A 15,643-nucleotide genomic window follows, 5' to 3' on the forward strand; every position below is an offset into this window, starting at 1 on the left:
GAAACTGACTTGATTCTAGTGGAGTTGTCCTTCACTGAAATAGTAGTGAACAATGTGAATTTCTGGAGAGGAAAGTGAAGGTGCATTGGGAAATGGAGATAGCTATAATCTAGGTTTTTGAATTGGACCATGTAGACGAAGTAACTTTTCTTGAAATGGTAAATGGGGTGGATTATGGCCTGAACTGGAAAAAGAGAGAAGTACAGGTAAATTTAAACTGCATCAGGAATGGGAGGCATTTCAGAGAAGGTGAGTGGAGGAAACTTGTCTGCCTTGACAACGAATAAACAGTATGAAATTGAAAATGGAAATTAAACTGGAAGTACAGTAACTCCTCACTTAAAGTCGTCCCGGTTAACGTTGTTTCGTTGTTACCTTGCTGATCAGTTAGGGAACATGCTTGTTTAAAGTTGTGCAATGCTCCATTATAATGTTTGGCAGCCGCCTGTTTTGTCCACTGCTTGCAGGAAGAGCATCCCGTTGCAGCTAGCTGGTGGGGGCTTGGAACTAGGGTGGACCGTCAGCTCCCTATCAGCTTCCCATTCCCCTAAGTTCCATGTGCAGCAGCCACCCAGCAAGCTATCAGTTGCCAGCAGTTCAGCTGTCCCTCTCCCCACTGCCATGTGCTGCTCCTGCCCTCTGCATTGGAGCTGCTCTCCAGAGCCTCCTGCTTGCTGAGGTTGGGTGCTTAATGTCAGGGTGTCCCCCTCCCCCTTCCTCCTGCACCCCGCTTACCCCATCTCCAGAGAGCAGGGAGGACACATGACAGGGCTCAGGACTGAGGGAGCTTCCTGGCAGCAGCTGCTGCGGTCTCAGCTTGCTGATTAACTTAACAAGGCAGTGTACTTAAGAGTGGTGTCAGCTACTTAAAGGGGAAATGCGCATCTCTCTCTCTCACACACAGGGTGTGTGTCTCTGTCTGCCATGCTGTTTCCCCTCCCTCCATTTGTGCTACCTTGTAGAGTGTGAGGCTACATTAACAACAATGAGTTAACCCTTGAGGGCTCAGCCAATTGCTAGTTCATCATTTAGCAGTAAGGCATCCCACCCTTTGATTCCACCACCTCAACCAAACTTCACAATCATCATCGCTGTGTACAGTATTAAATTGTTTGTTTAAAGCTTATATTGTATGTGTGTGTATATGTGTGTGTGTGTGTGTGTGCGTGTGTGTATATATATATATATAGTCTTTTGTCTGGCAAAAAAAAAAAAATTCCCTGGAACCAAACCCCGCCATTTACATTAGTTCTTGTGGGGAAACTGGATTCGCTTAACATCATTTCGCTTAAAGTTGCATTTTTCAGGAACATACCTACCACATTAAGTGAGGAGTTACTGTATGAGTGGAGGTGATTTGGGAAACTTAATGTAAATTTGAAAAGGATTATCAAACAGTGCCTTTCAAAGGGTCTGATCCAAAGACTACTGAAGAAAGTGATTGTCTTCCTTTTATTTCAGTGGCCTTTGAATCAGGGTCAAAGTGAGCCTGCTCCACAAATACCTGGTAGGTAACGTGGTGCTGGCTTCTCCTCCTTATTTCTAGCTGCTTTTACAGCTGGTAGGCTTTTTATTTCAAAGGAGACCTGGATTCCTCTTAAAGCAGTTGGAAACAAGCAAAAAGAGTTTACCTCCAGTAGGGTTCATAGCTACTTAAGAGAGGGGGAGGAAACACTGATTGATAATCATGGGGGTCACACACATATCTAGGGAGACAGAAATAGAACCAGTCTTCAGGGCCTGAAGTCATTGATAAACTGTCCAGGAGCAGAAAACCGCTCTATTGGATAGTATGCCCGGGGGACCAAGGAGAGAGGGAAATAAAGGGGTTGAGAAATATTATGGGGAAGAGGGAGGAATGGATAGGGAGAAGGAGATGATGAGATGAAAAGTAAATGGTTTGATTAACATTTTTCCAAAAGGGCAAAACATTTATCACATTCAAAACAATGAGAAATGCATACACTCTTCCCTAATATAACTGTTCCATGTAAGCATTTGCTTCAGTTGACATACATACATATAGTACAAATGGTAGATGACATGTCCACTAAAATATCTTTTTGTTAAGATTTGATCCAAGTTAGGAAAAAGTATGAGACACCCTAGCCTAGATATTATCTAAAGGAAGAAGGTAAACTGAGGAGAACTGGAGACAGTAACTTCTGTGCAGTGCTGAGAGAGATTAGAATTTGACTAGGATGGATCAAATGTGTGACTAGGGCCCCAGTTCTTTGCCACTGATGTGAATGGGACCATTGATAAGCATTTTGGATAAATGTTTAATGAATAAACTTTTTTTGTGGTTGAATTAATCTCATCTTAAGTAATATTAAGAATCCAATTTAAAGCAAAAAAAGGAAGAGAATTCATCGTTAAAGGTATAAAATTCATGATGCTGTAATTTCACTTCCTCATCCCACACAACTATGCCATCCCTCCTTACTTTGGGCCCAACTTTCTGCAAAATAGTCAAATCTGATATTTTGACAGCCCACCAAAAATGTGCACTTATCATTATACATTACTCGTCTCATCAGATGTCTCCTAGAGGTCTGAAATGCTAATCCTGGCACTGTAGCTGGAGGGCTTTATAACTTACTTACTGTCAGAAATAATAGGGAAAGCAGAATCAGATGAATTTCTAGCCACCTTCAGCTGAAGTATTAAAACTAATCACACATCTGGTGGAAAAGACAGCGAGGAATAAACTAACAAGGGAGAAGTTTGGATGAAGAACAGGAGACAGAAAAATTGGCACATAGTGGCAGAGATATAGAATGAAATAAAAATGGTAATGAGAGACAGAATAGAGCGATGATGACAGACATGTAAATGTAAGGAGAATAAGAAAACAATTAACTGGAAGAAAGTAACTGAATTTAATGTGAGAGACAGAGAATTTTACTTTTATATAGCACCTTTCATACAATACATAAATAACTGCACCACTGAAATGCAGCTACTTCTGGGACAGAAGGTATTATCAAGGCACACAACAACCAGAACAAAAGGAGGGAGAGGAGAAGGGGAAACTTTCTGCTGACTTGGATTGTGACCTCTTTTTGGATTCTGACTTATGCTGCCTACAAGAAATTCAGCAAATTCATCTGGAGAATAAACCTTCGATGAAAAAGAACTCTGCCTTAAAATAAGAGGTTTTTCTTGTTGGTCTCTAATAAGGGTTCTGGTTTATTATTATATTACAGTAAACTTCTACAGTTCCCTTACTTTTAAACTATTTCTCATCACTCAAATAGTCTAATCTATCTTTGAGTGCTGTTAAACTCCATCTGGCAGCCATATCTGGATATGTTTCTCTAGTACAGGAATCCTAAGTCTTGCACACTCTAGTGTAAAAAGGTTTTAATAAGGATGGTTGCATGTCTTCTCACCTATTTGTGACTCTTCACATTCTTTGGATTTGGCTCTTATGCCTACATAACTCATGAAACCATGGTTTGACCCCTTAGGAAAATGCATCTTACTGCATTTATCCATAAAGATTGCAGTTTTTATTGGCTTAATCATTGGTTAGAATAGGCAGTGAAATCTGTCCTGATAACTGGCCTTACTTTAATTTTAAAAAGAGCACTTTCAGGTCATCTCTAAACTGTCATTTTTAGGCCAATAGACTGTAATATTTTGATATAAATCAACAAACTTACTTTCATACGAGATTGGTTTTTTTTGAAGTACAAGCAGGTTTATTGAATCCTTCTTGTGCTGTGCTATTCAGCAAACCTTAGGCATGTTCTGTAGTTGTCAATATTAGTGTCCACAGGCCCTGTTGTATGCCGTTTCTATTTCTAGGTGGAATATGATAAATGTGTTGTCTCAGGGCACATTTATATAGTAACTGTAACTCTGGGACTCTAAAGGTAGGCACTGTGTCTTTAAAGAGCCCATTCCCAAAATAAAATGGCTTTAGTCAGTATCTTCAGTCTCCACTGTTACATTCCTCCTTAACAAGGTTCACTGAATGAGTGCATCTCATCCACATACAGTGATATCTGGGAATAAACAGAAAATGTATCCCATATGTATTGTAAAATGCTATCCTAAAACAGAAGAGTGGAGGAATGACTTTCATTCATAGTGGTTTCATTTGAATCTCTTCCTTGGGAAAGTTTCTCTTTCATACATCCTGTGTTGTGATTGTAGTTGAGGATTGGTCTGCTCCATAGTTAGGGAAACAAAGGAATGTTGCGGTATTACACAGCCACAACACAGGAAGATAACTATAGAGGGCGAGGAAACAGTAAAGACAGGGAAAATAAGGACATCTCTGCATAATTAAGAAGTAGTGAGCAGCACTTTCATAGTTAAGGTTGCAACCAGTGTTCCATGTATAAAACTTACTGTAACCCTCCTTCTAACTTTTTAAGTCAAGGTGATAGTGATCTGAATTGTGTGTTTTCAGAAGTGTAGCATCAGAATTGGGTTTATGGCAAAGAGTAGAAAAAAATGACTTTCACAATGGAAAAAAAGAACCCCATGATATATGAATGCTGGTTGGTTGAAAACGTTTGGAAACTCATTCTAATGTACTTTATAATGCACTGTAATGTATGCTGTGATTTCTTGTCACAGATTTCATCATTAAAAATTTTATTTCTTTAAGTTATTTGTGTTTCTACATCAGTGATACTATTGTATATTTGTTGACAAATGAGATTGTCATCTCCAGATTTAGATTACACATCTTTTGGCCTTTAAAAGTCTAGATGAAAACGATATATAGGTGACTATAGTTTGGATTCTGCAGAGCCTGAAGATTAATATAGTTGAATAGTGTATAGAAGGTGCTTAGGATACATAGTATCAATGGTGTCTGTAGGTCATATAGGGTCCATCACTTAGTCTTTATCCCAGCTTTTGATAACATTCAAAAACATTGTAAAATACTTTACAAAAATAAGAAATTAAATAACAAAAACTTTATTATAGTTAAGGTTGCAGTGTGCAATTCAAGACGAGGCATACAATTAAACACTTCCTTAAGAAAGCTCAAAACATTAAAAAATATGGAAATAGCAAGCTAAAGTTTAAAAAGTGATAAAAATCTTAATAGCTACTATGTTCCCACAGACTATTAAAGAGACAAATTATTAATCACTGCAAGTCAAAAAACTTGGATTCTGCCTCTGTAACAAAATATTCAGAATGACTAAAAAGTAGAAATTAACCTTTATCTGTTTATCTCATAACTTCCCTCAGAATTGTACCTAAAAACTTTAATACCATATCTTATTCATACAACCATAAGCAACTCACAAAATCAAAAATACTTTAGCAACTCAAGAACATATGAATACCAGATATATCATTTTAGGTTTCTCTGTCGCTGTAGTATGTAAGCACATCCAGATAGCATTCTTTCTTTACTAAGCAAAATAATTCAATGTACCCGTAATTAGACTAATATCATTAGAGACAACATCTACTGTCTGAACATACAGTAAACATCACTGTTATGCCAGATGAAAAAAACTATGTCTAGTACATTAAAACGGGAGCTATTTATGTCACAACTTGATACTCCAAAACAAATAGTACACACCAGTGTTCAGTTATCCAAATGAATGATGTTTAAAATGTACATAAGGGACCTGTCAAATTCCCAATAAAGTCAAAGAAAAGACTAGCATTAACTTCAATGGACGTTAAATCAGGCCGTAAACTAGTAAAGCAAATCCAGGGGTAGGGCAAAGGTCATATGAATGCTGGTGATTTAGAAGTTTTGTGTGTGGATAAAATGAGTGATAAGGTTGGTATCAGAATTGTTTGTGTAATCATAGCAGCCTTAAATTAAACATACTGATATTTAGTTGTTTTTTAATTTAATTTAGATAGTGTGCCCATGTGAAAAAATACAAACAGGAAAAGGGGCAAATTTTGCTCTTGTGGATGTTGATTTCAGTTTTATATTGCACCTCTGGCTATGAACAAAATTTGCCTCCAAGAATACAATTTCAGTATAATACTACTGAACCAAATAAAGCGTCAGTAAAAACGGGGTAAAATGGATCTAGAAATATGAAATAGTGCTGTAGGGGGGAAAACGTTGGGTCTTGGTTATGTAATATAGGTTCTGAAACAACTCAGTTTCCTCCTTCCTCCAGATGATTCTGAACACTGCTCTGAGAACATTTCAACACGAGATGCTTTGGGGAATAAAGAAATCATTCTGTCTGTCCCCACATCTGTTTCGTGGTAGAGACCATGTAGCAAAGTTGAAAGATCAGAAATTATTTGGAAAAAATTATGTAGCCTTTTTGTGTTGCTTTTCAAATAATAACAGTCATAATCCTGTGGAAAACTGTAGGAAGTGTCAGAATTGACAGCAGGTATGTGTTTTCTGCACTTGTGCTCCAGATTTCTGGCTCATTATTTCCATAGCATTGCTTTTTTTTTTCTAGTCATTGAAAATCCCCTTCTCATTGAACATCCTCAGGCTTCTGAATTTGGTCCCTGTCTCTTGTGAAGAACTGATTGATTGAGGGTGATGAAACAGCTATGATTGTGGGAGGGAAGATGAGAGAGAGAGAGAGTATGTGTATATAGAAAATTGGCAGAGTAGATAAGTGGAAGGAGAAACCTTTATATAAGAAAGAGAAGTGGGAAATGCACACACATGGAAAAGAAACCCAGAGCTGATTAGTAGTAACATCACAAGATGTGGGGACAATGAAAACTGCCAGGATAATTGCATACCTTTGGGCAGTAAGGGCATGAGACCAAGGTCCAAGTGTATTCAGCCACCCACACCAGAGGAGTCATACTATATAAGCTTATTTCTTGAAGTGCTTTTCTTTTTTATTTTTTTTTTTTTTGTAATCAAGTATTTTTAAATATAATGAGGACAAAGTCCCATATGGGAAGTTGTAATGGGTTTTGGTCAATTATAATCAGGTGTTGGTCAGATTTATTATTTTATAAATATTGTATCTATTTTTTAGATCTACAGAGAAAGAAAAAGCACCTGTTAATAAGTTACAACAAAAACTCCCGTTCAGCCAAAACAATGCTTGTATCCCCTCACAGTCTGTTTACCTGTTCAGGTATTGTTACTGTATTAGTATAAAATTTAAACAGGCTATACAATTTTGCCTTTTCTTATCAGAGCATCTTTTTATTAATCAGTGAAGAACATGCTTACCCATGGAGCGTTTGGTTACAAATCAGTCCAGAATATTTTTTTTAAACTGCATGGCGTTTTTTCTGTTTATTGTTGACATGTTTTATAAATGTAATAACTCACTATGAGTTTGTTACAATAGTGGTTATAGTGTAATTGTATAATCAGGAAAGTAACTATGTAAAAATGCCACTTTCTTACTCAACTGGTCTTCCTGTGCGTTCAAGTCACATCTGTTGGATTTACTGAAAAAAAATTATTTATTCCTATTACTACTTCAGAAGCCATGCAGCTAAGAGAAAATGAACTAGGTTCTATTCTGCCTCAATCATCAACAAAACAGTCAATTGCATTCTGATTCCAGAGCCAAGTTTTTTCTCTGTTACAACCTTACAATCCCATTGACTTCAAATACGGTATTATTGATCCTGGAGACAACTCAGAGGGAAAAGAACACTTTATTTTTAGATCTCAGGGTGTTCTTGTGATGCTGACAATCAAAAGATGTGCTTACTGACCTGACCTGTAAATTGAGCAAATTTGACTTGGAAATCATTGAGAGAGTGCACTGAAACTATAATTTTTACAGATTCACTTTTCTGCTTATAGGACTTATATACACTTCATCATGTAGTTAAAAAAGTGAATCTCTAAAATGACATTTTGTATGTTTCAGTATTTGGTCAGTCTCACAGATTTTGAAATTAAATATGTTCAGTATCAGTTGTCAGGACTATTGGCCAATTTTTAGCTAATCTGGCTGATAACCCATGAAATTGTTTCTTATACATAGGCTTCCACTGATCTGGATATCATGATCTAGACCTGCTCTTTCTAGCATGGAGGCAATCTGAGTTTTGTTTCCTTCCCTCCTCCTTTGAATTCCAAGTAATGCTGTTGGATTGCTGCAACACCACTTTCTGACCCAGGTTTACTCTGCCTCCCTCAGAGAGAACAGCTTCAGGCTTGCTGCTATTCACAGCAGAAAGCTTTAGTATGATAATTTTCTATCACAAACCATTGGGAATGTCAGACGAGTCACATATCAGTAGTTGCAACTTGTTATCTTTCATTTTAAGGCAGCCTGAGGATCCTGTATATTTGAATATACATGGTTTCCAACTCCCTCAGAGTATAAGTAATGCAGTGGAGCCTTGCCCTGCATTTTACTACACCTTCCACTGACTTCTCTCAGCAGTGCAGCAGAGGTGTCTAGCCTATGCCAGCAGATCAGCTCCCTCTGTATGTGAGTGTGTCCCCTAGCTCAGCCTGCCATTATACTACACTTTTCACTGACTTCCTTCAACAACTCAAAGTGGCCTATATCACCAACTTGCTAATGTCAGTAGGCCTGCATTTCTTCTGGCTCAGAGTATGTCATTGTGATTTAGCCCCGTCTGCCACTGGCATTCCTTAGGCACGCAGCAAAGTGGTCTACATGTACCGCTGGCCTACCTCAGACAGCAGACCATCCAAATATATGGAAGGTGTAGGAAAAAGTGTGCCTAATTTTTTTTCTTCTCTCAAGCTCCTCAGTTTGTGTGCCAGGATATCCAAGCCTAGGTTGCCACCTCATTGGTCCCACTGGCAGTTCTTCACAAATCAAAGCAGTAGAGTGTGGTTTAGTAGCTCATAGTAGTGGACAATCTAAATATAATTCTGCAATGAAAAGGTTGACACAATGAGTTGCCAAAAGTGACATAGCTATAAAGTCACTACAGAAATCCTATTACACGTTTTCACACACCAGTATTTATACCACTCTTGGTAGTCTCCCATTTCATACTTCACTTTGGTGGAGGATATTCCTCCATCCCTTCATGTTGGTCCTGAGCTAACAAATAACAGTAGAAGCAGCAGAGTTTTCAAACCACCTTAAAGGTTTTTGAGCTCTGAGTTAATGAGAAGCTCCTTGAAACCGGATTCCAGATCTTGAATTGGCCACAGTGGCCCTCAAGTGGAAAATTGTGGCATAATTTCAATACCTGAAGCCTAGATGGTCCCTCTGGAACATAAACACAACCATTACGACAGAAGAGGCCATTCTGTAGTTGGAACTCAATCATTTTGGGTACCCTCATAGTTCAGGATCTGGCAGATTTGGGTTGCAAATGAGTCATTGGTGAGTAGAAGTGGATGGAGGACATCAGACAGCTGTCAGTTGTCCCATTGACATAGTTGAACATCTTGAGCATAGTAACAGAATATTCATCTTTGTGAGATAGGGTATCTGCCTTGCTGTTTCTTGTCCCCTGTTGATAAATTACAACAAAGTCGAAGTCAGCGAGGAAGAAAGAGCATCAGATCTGTCATTGGTTAAGGCATCTTGCAGTCTGTATGTACTCCAGGTTCTTGTCATCCATTAGGACTTGAACCAGGAACTAGGATCCTTCTAGGAGGTAGCCCCACTCCTCAAAATCCACCTCGATAGCCAGTAGCTCCTTGTTCTAAACATTGTAATTTTTTTCTGCTGGGATTAGCTTCCAAGAATAAATAGGCACAGGGTGGAGTTGGTTGTGGGGCCCCTCCTATTGAGTTAGTATTGCACTTATGGCAAAATTTGAGGCATACAGCTGGCCTGCAGTAGGACACCTGATTGGCTATACTGCCTGATTGGTTAGAAGTCATCAGACCATCTCTTTAACCCCAAAGGAGCAGTAGTTCAGCAACTGCTGAAAGCATTCACTCACGGCTGTGATAACCCCTACTCTGCTTGTTCCAAGTCATGTTCCTGCTTTGTTTCATCCTTGTCCCAGCCCTGTTCCTGCCTCAGATTCAGCCCTGCTCCTACCTTGACCCCAACCTTGCCTTACTCCAGATAACCCGGCTCTGACCTTCAGCTCTGATTTCTGATTTCGGCTCTGAACTTTGGCTGTGGCATTTGGCCTGTTACTCCAGCTCTGATCCTGAGCTCCTATTCCTGGCTACCAACTGTTGCTCTAACCACAAGGCCTGACCACTGCTCCAACCACTGCCAGCCCCCTTACTATCTTTTTACTCGTTAAGTGGACGCCTCACCGTATTTGTCTGTCTCCTTTAGAGATACAACTACCTTGGATAACAGTAAGAAAGTTGGATCAGTCTATTTCTTTCCCAACTGTTATTAGAAAAACATTTTTTGGATGTGAAATGGGTTTTAAAATCTCTCAGCACTTGATCAAAGAGTGGAGAAAGTTAGATGCCTTATTTTATCTTCATAGGAGTATTGAAAAATTCTTCAAGGTCCCCATTACGTTAGCTCTCAAAAATCAAATTAAGATTAAGTGTGCAAAGCATCCAATAAGTCCCATCCTGGGAGCATCAAAGTTTATTCTGTTAAGGGTGCCTCAGGGTATGTCTACACCGTAATCAGACACCCTGCCAGGTGACTCAGGGTTGCCGGGGTCGGGCTGCGGGGCTGTTTAATTGTGGTGTAGACGTTCAGGTTTGGGCTGCAGCTGGTAGGGTCTTAGAGCCAGGGCTTCAGTCCGGTCCCAAATGTCTACACTGCTGTTAAACAGCCCCTTCATCTGAGCTGAGTCAGTTGGCATGGGCCAGCCACAGGTTTTTAATTGCAGTATAGACATACCCTCAGATTCTTGGGATGAAAGGATTTAACAGTGTGGCCACTTAAGATTTGTGGTTATTTCCCCAAGTTCTATTAGACTCACATTCTCTCCTCAACTTATGCAGCCCTTGCTCTTTTGGCTTACCTCAACCTAAACTAAACAAGCAAATAATAAAGTTAATATTACAAAAACTAAATGAATAAAATACATTATTTATTTTTGTTTTACCTGTAGGGATTTACATTGACTTGTATTTAATGTGTCTTCCCTCTTTAGGAATTGTCTTTTACTGCTTGCTACTTACCATAAGATCCATTGGCCTGGAGTGTAGCTCATGTATGAGAAAGAGAAAATTAATTTACTTAACCTGTCATTTTTATTTCTCATAATGGAAGGGAAGCACTGGTCTGGGCAAACCCTCCTTTTACATTAAAAGGTTATTGATAAAATTGAGTTTGTAGATGTAGTTCCGTTAATTCTACTAATTGTGCCATCTACAGTGATGTTAATGTTTTCTGCCTAGTTTATATAGTTTTAGCATTAGAATTAATCTCCCTGGGTCAGAATGCAGAGCTATAGCAGCCCAATACATGAAACCTGAACTCAAAGGAGGAAAGAAAACAGTCTAAGATGACTCTATTGGAGTGGAATGAACAGGTCTAGCCCATGAGTAATGTCTAGAGCTCTTGGTGCCTTCCAATATAAGAAATAAAAATTACAGATGAGGGAACTAATTTTCTTGTTCTTTCTTATTTCTGCTACCTGTATCCAAATGCAGTGAGACTTTATATGGTATCTGAACAAAGCTGTCTTCAAATGTAGTATTTGTCAAATAGATCTCTCAACAGTACAACTTTTTCATTCGTATTGAAAGAGGCTAATCTGTATCAGCTAATATCACTTTCATCTTTTAGATTAAATTAATCAATCAGATGTTTGTTCTTGTCACACTTGTTTAGCAATCCACTTTCAATATATATATGAACAATTATAAAACTGGTTTGTCTGCATGCTTCTGTTGGTTTGTTATTATTTAGAAATGTCACTAAAATGATCATAAGTAGTAGCCTTTGAAATGCAAGGGGTACAGGAAGTAGGGCTTTGAAATGTTCTTTCCCTTATTTTAGAGTTCCTCCTCTTTTAATTTTAATGTATCTTCCTTCTTCACATGCTGCTTTTATGACACATTGGGCATAGTTTTTTTTTAAGTGAATGACAACTGTGATTTAATTGGGGATTGGTCCTGCTTTGAGCAGGAGATTGGACTAGATGACCTCCTGAGGTCCCTTCCAACCCTGATATGCTGTGATTCTAGAAGTGATGCTGCTGTTAACACCTTCTCCTTGGAAACTGTGCAATACATCCACAGTATTCTCAATATCCAATCATAATAGGAAGACAAATGGGATTCCCAAATACCAATGAAAATTAAAAGAATAGCAGTAACAGAAGAAATCAAATCCAAGAAACTTTAAAGGAAATTTTTCCATATCTCTCCCCTTTTCTGATTTTGTCTAAAAGTAATTGCAAAAAAGGAGATAAATAATTATCTCATCTGATGATTTTTAGCAATAGATATTCAACAGTATTGCTTCAATGCTTATTAGGACTTGCAAAGATTTTAGTTGGCTTCAGAGTTGTGCATTCAAGGGCTATAGGTTTTATTGGAACTTTGTCTACCCTAAATGAAAAGATGTTCCAAAAGCTGAAAGGCTTTGTTCTTGCAGTTCCTGTATGTTGCCTATTCTACACACTACAGCCATCCAAGCTCTTTCCAAGTTTTGTTTTTTTCCTGTTGGTTGCAACATTTGGGATGAAATCTTTAGCTCAGTCCTGATCCAGACAATACAGGAATCCACAATTGTTATAGCTTCACCATTTCAGTTTGTTCCTCCAATTTCATCCCATAATTTGGAAATTTCCCAGAAGTCGCTGCTTTTAGCCTCAGTGCTTATCCTTATGAATTAGGTACTTCAGCAGTCCCATTGTGCTTTGGTTCCACCACAGTTGTAAAGCATGCTGTATATGGATCTGCAAAAATAGTCCAGTCAAAAAACAATGTTGCTGTGTTAAACAGTAGAAAAGACAAGTGCGGTGATCAACAATTTCATGCACTCATTATCTTTGCAACAGTTTCTTTGCTTAGTGTTATACCTATCGTATATGTATGCTTGCTGAATAGATGAGTAAAGTTAGGGGACTAGATAGCCAAAGAGAAAAAGGATGCTCACTTCTTATTGTGATATTAATTTTTTTAATGGATGATAAATGTGGAGGCTTCTGAATTTATATCTCTCTTAAATTATCAGCTTTTAGCCTGAGAGAGAGAGATGTGATTCTTTCACTGTAAGAAAGCTATACAGGCAGTAGGTCAAAAATAAATTGTTAAAAAAAAATATGTGAAAAACTTACTTTTTTCCCCACCATGTTGTTCTCACAGCTCAACTCATCTCACATGCTGCATTTCTCCACTCCGAGAATTTCAAGTCCCATCCTCCGCACACTGAGCCCTTTTGCCCATCTGTCCTCCCACTTGGACCCTAAGAAAGAGGCTGGGTTACCCAGGAGTCAATCAGCAGAGAGCCATTCCTCCTCTTCCCGCTCAACTGGCCGTAGGCAGCTTCCTGTCATTCCCAGTGGCAACAAGTTTCCCCCTGTCATTCGCATCTCAAAAGCACAACTCCAACAGGTGAATAAGTCTTCGTCTTCATAAAAGCAACTGCACTGTATCAGTCATTTGCTAAGTTGTAAGGTTCATAGCTGCTTTGCAAAGCACAGTAATATGGAGGTGCTAATCGTGCTGCTATAAAATACCTCTTGTGAAAGCATATTGAGAAGATCTATTAAAGGAGCACTCAGTGTACTTCATCAAAGAACAGAGTCAGAAACATTTCCTGAGAAAGATAAGTTATTACCACCTAAAGAGGTAAGAATAGAGTCAGAAATACTTGCTAGTCTTTCAGAGGACAGGACAGTTAGAAACACCTAGTGGTTATTTCTTCTTGAGAGGATATAGGCAAGATCACTTAGGGATCTGTTGTTTGGGAAGTCATGATCAGGGGCTCCTGTAGATCTGCTGTTACTGGTGAGGATAGATTCAGGTTCCTCCAAGGAATTTTCAGTGGGAAAAGATGGGCGCATAAATCAAGAAGTGGATTCTTGGTTTAAAAAATAAAATCAGGAACTCTCCATTTGTGAAGATGGGGTCATTTAGGAACATCTGATGAATTGTGGGGGAGGAATATATAATTTGGCCCTCCTGGAAGGCTTTCAGTGGAGAAAAATAGGATCAGGAACCACCAGTGTGCTTTCTTTGGGTATCTGTAACACTTAATAATCTAAAAACGTTCCATTGCTTCCAATGGATAAAATAATGTTGGGAACAATCAATAAGAACTGCTAATGGCAAAGTTAATAGGGAAATTTATGTCCTTGTGCTGTGCTATGTCCAATTTTTGGAGCTTCTTTCCAGTAAGAAAAAGATTAGCCGTCAGATTATACTTTGTGTCTCATAATTTATGTTGTGGTTACAAAGATGGTATTTGAGATTTGCTGAGCAGCTTCAGCTTGCAATGACTATTAAAGCAGTGTGACATAACACTGATTACACATAGATCCAAACATCTCATCATTCACCATTACACCATAAATGTTTAATCTAGACTAAAAATAATTCCACATTGTCTTCTGTTTTCTGCATATGCATATGTATTATTATAAATATCATATATCTAATGTTTATTTTTTTCTATAAAGCATGCACAAATATATTGATTTGTTTTAATGGCTAGCTTCTCTCATTAGTTTAATAGGATCGATGGCTGGTGATAACAAGACAAACAGTGCTGTAGGTATAATTATGTCAGAATTTTGTCAGCTAATCCAATAATCAGTGTTTTCTCTCCAGCACCAAGCTTTTTTTCATCTTCATATAGAATGCTAGCCCCTCTTCCCATCTGGACCCCAGGTGCTTGGAAATGGGTAAATGTGCTGTCAGTTAGAAAGTGCCAGGTACCAGATACCTGGTATTGTGAAACTCATGGGATGCCAGAATATCCAGTTCCTCATGTTAGTTGAACTGTATTTACTAGGATATGAAAATGTTAGAGAAATAAATTCATTAAAAATTATGCTTTAATGCTATAATGTTCCTTAGAGTTACTTTGTATCCTAGGATGCAGATTGGCCTAATTTTCTTAAATGTGTGTGTACAGTTTAGCTTCAGTTTTTTCCATCACAGATATAAAGTATTGCAAGTACAGTTTGCAAATTGGACAGGCTGACTCTCAGGGATCTTCACTGGCTACCAGAGTATCCAGTAGGTGGTTCTATATATTCCTTTTCCAACAGGAATGTTTGAAATTCCTGACTTAGTTGAGAGTTTAGCTTTATTCAGCTGCAGTGGGTACTACATATACACGGTGCCCTATTTTTTTTCCAGTGAGCAGGGTACCATTTACTTTATGGCTTACTGGACCTAAATTCTTATGTAATGTCTTCTGATTTCTATGATGCAGTGGAGTTAGATTCTGTGGCAAGCTTGAAGTTCTGCAGCAGCATGAAAGACATAGAAACTCATTAAACATGAGAGGTTTTCCTTCAATTAAATATTAAAAACAAATATAAAAAGAATTTTATATAACTATTTGGTGTTAAATGTATTTCCATACATTTCCTGCTGTGTAATTTACATTATGCTGTAGGATTTATAACTGATGAATTGCAGAAATCATGGAACCATGCTGTAAAGTTTAGATCCGGTGTGCTGCAGAATAAATAATGGTACAGCTGTTCCTTGAAATCAGGCAAAAGGATTTTTGTCCCTTGTTACTGATTGAGTGGGTGAGCGTTGTAGGGCTGTAACCCACCCTCTACAATTTGATTGTTGTATTAGATGAAAGAGGTTGTTGCTAACCCACCGCTCTACATATTGGTTGCTAGTGTAGTGGAAGGA

The 15,643-nt window shown here is 38.3% G+C and overlaps 1 protein-coding gene across 10 annotated transcripts in view; it reads left to right on the plus strand.

Annotated features, from left to right (window-relative positions):
- Positions 1 to 15,643, plus strand: part of TTBK2 (tau tubulin kinase 2) — a 220,226-nt gene that overhangs the window by 176,287 nt on the left and 28,296 nt on the right. For 9 of the 10 annotated variants that reach the window (XM_037900386.2, XM_043547834.1, XM_043547833.1 and 6 more), the window contains one exon: positions 13,130 to 13,378. The exons of the other annotated variant lie outside the window; for it this stretch is intronic. In XM_037900386.2, the coding sequence (XP_037756314.1) occupies positions 13,130 to 13,378 (249 nt within the window). The remainder of the gene's footprint in view (positions 1 to 13,129; positions 13,379 to 15,643) is intronic. 10 annotated transcript variants of the gene reach the window in all.

The sequence above is a fragment of the Chelonia mydas genome, chromosome 6, assembly GCF_015237465.2.
Source record: "Chelonia mydas isolate rCheMyd1 chromosome 6, rCheMyd1.pri.v2, whole genome shotgun sequence".
NCBI lineage: Eukaryota > Metazoa > Chordata > Testudines > Cheloniidae > Chelonia > Chelonia mydas.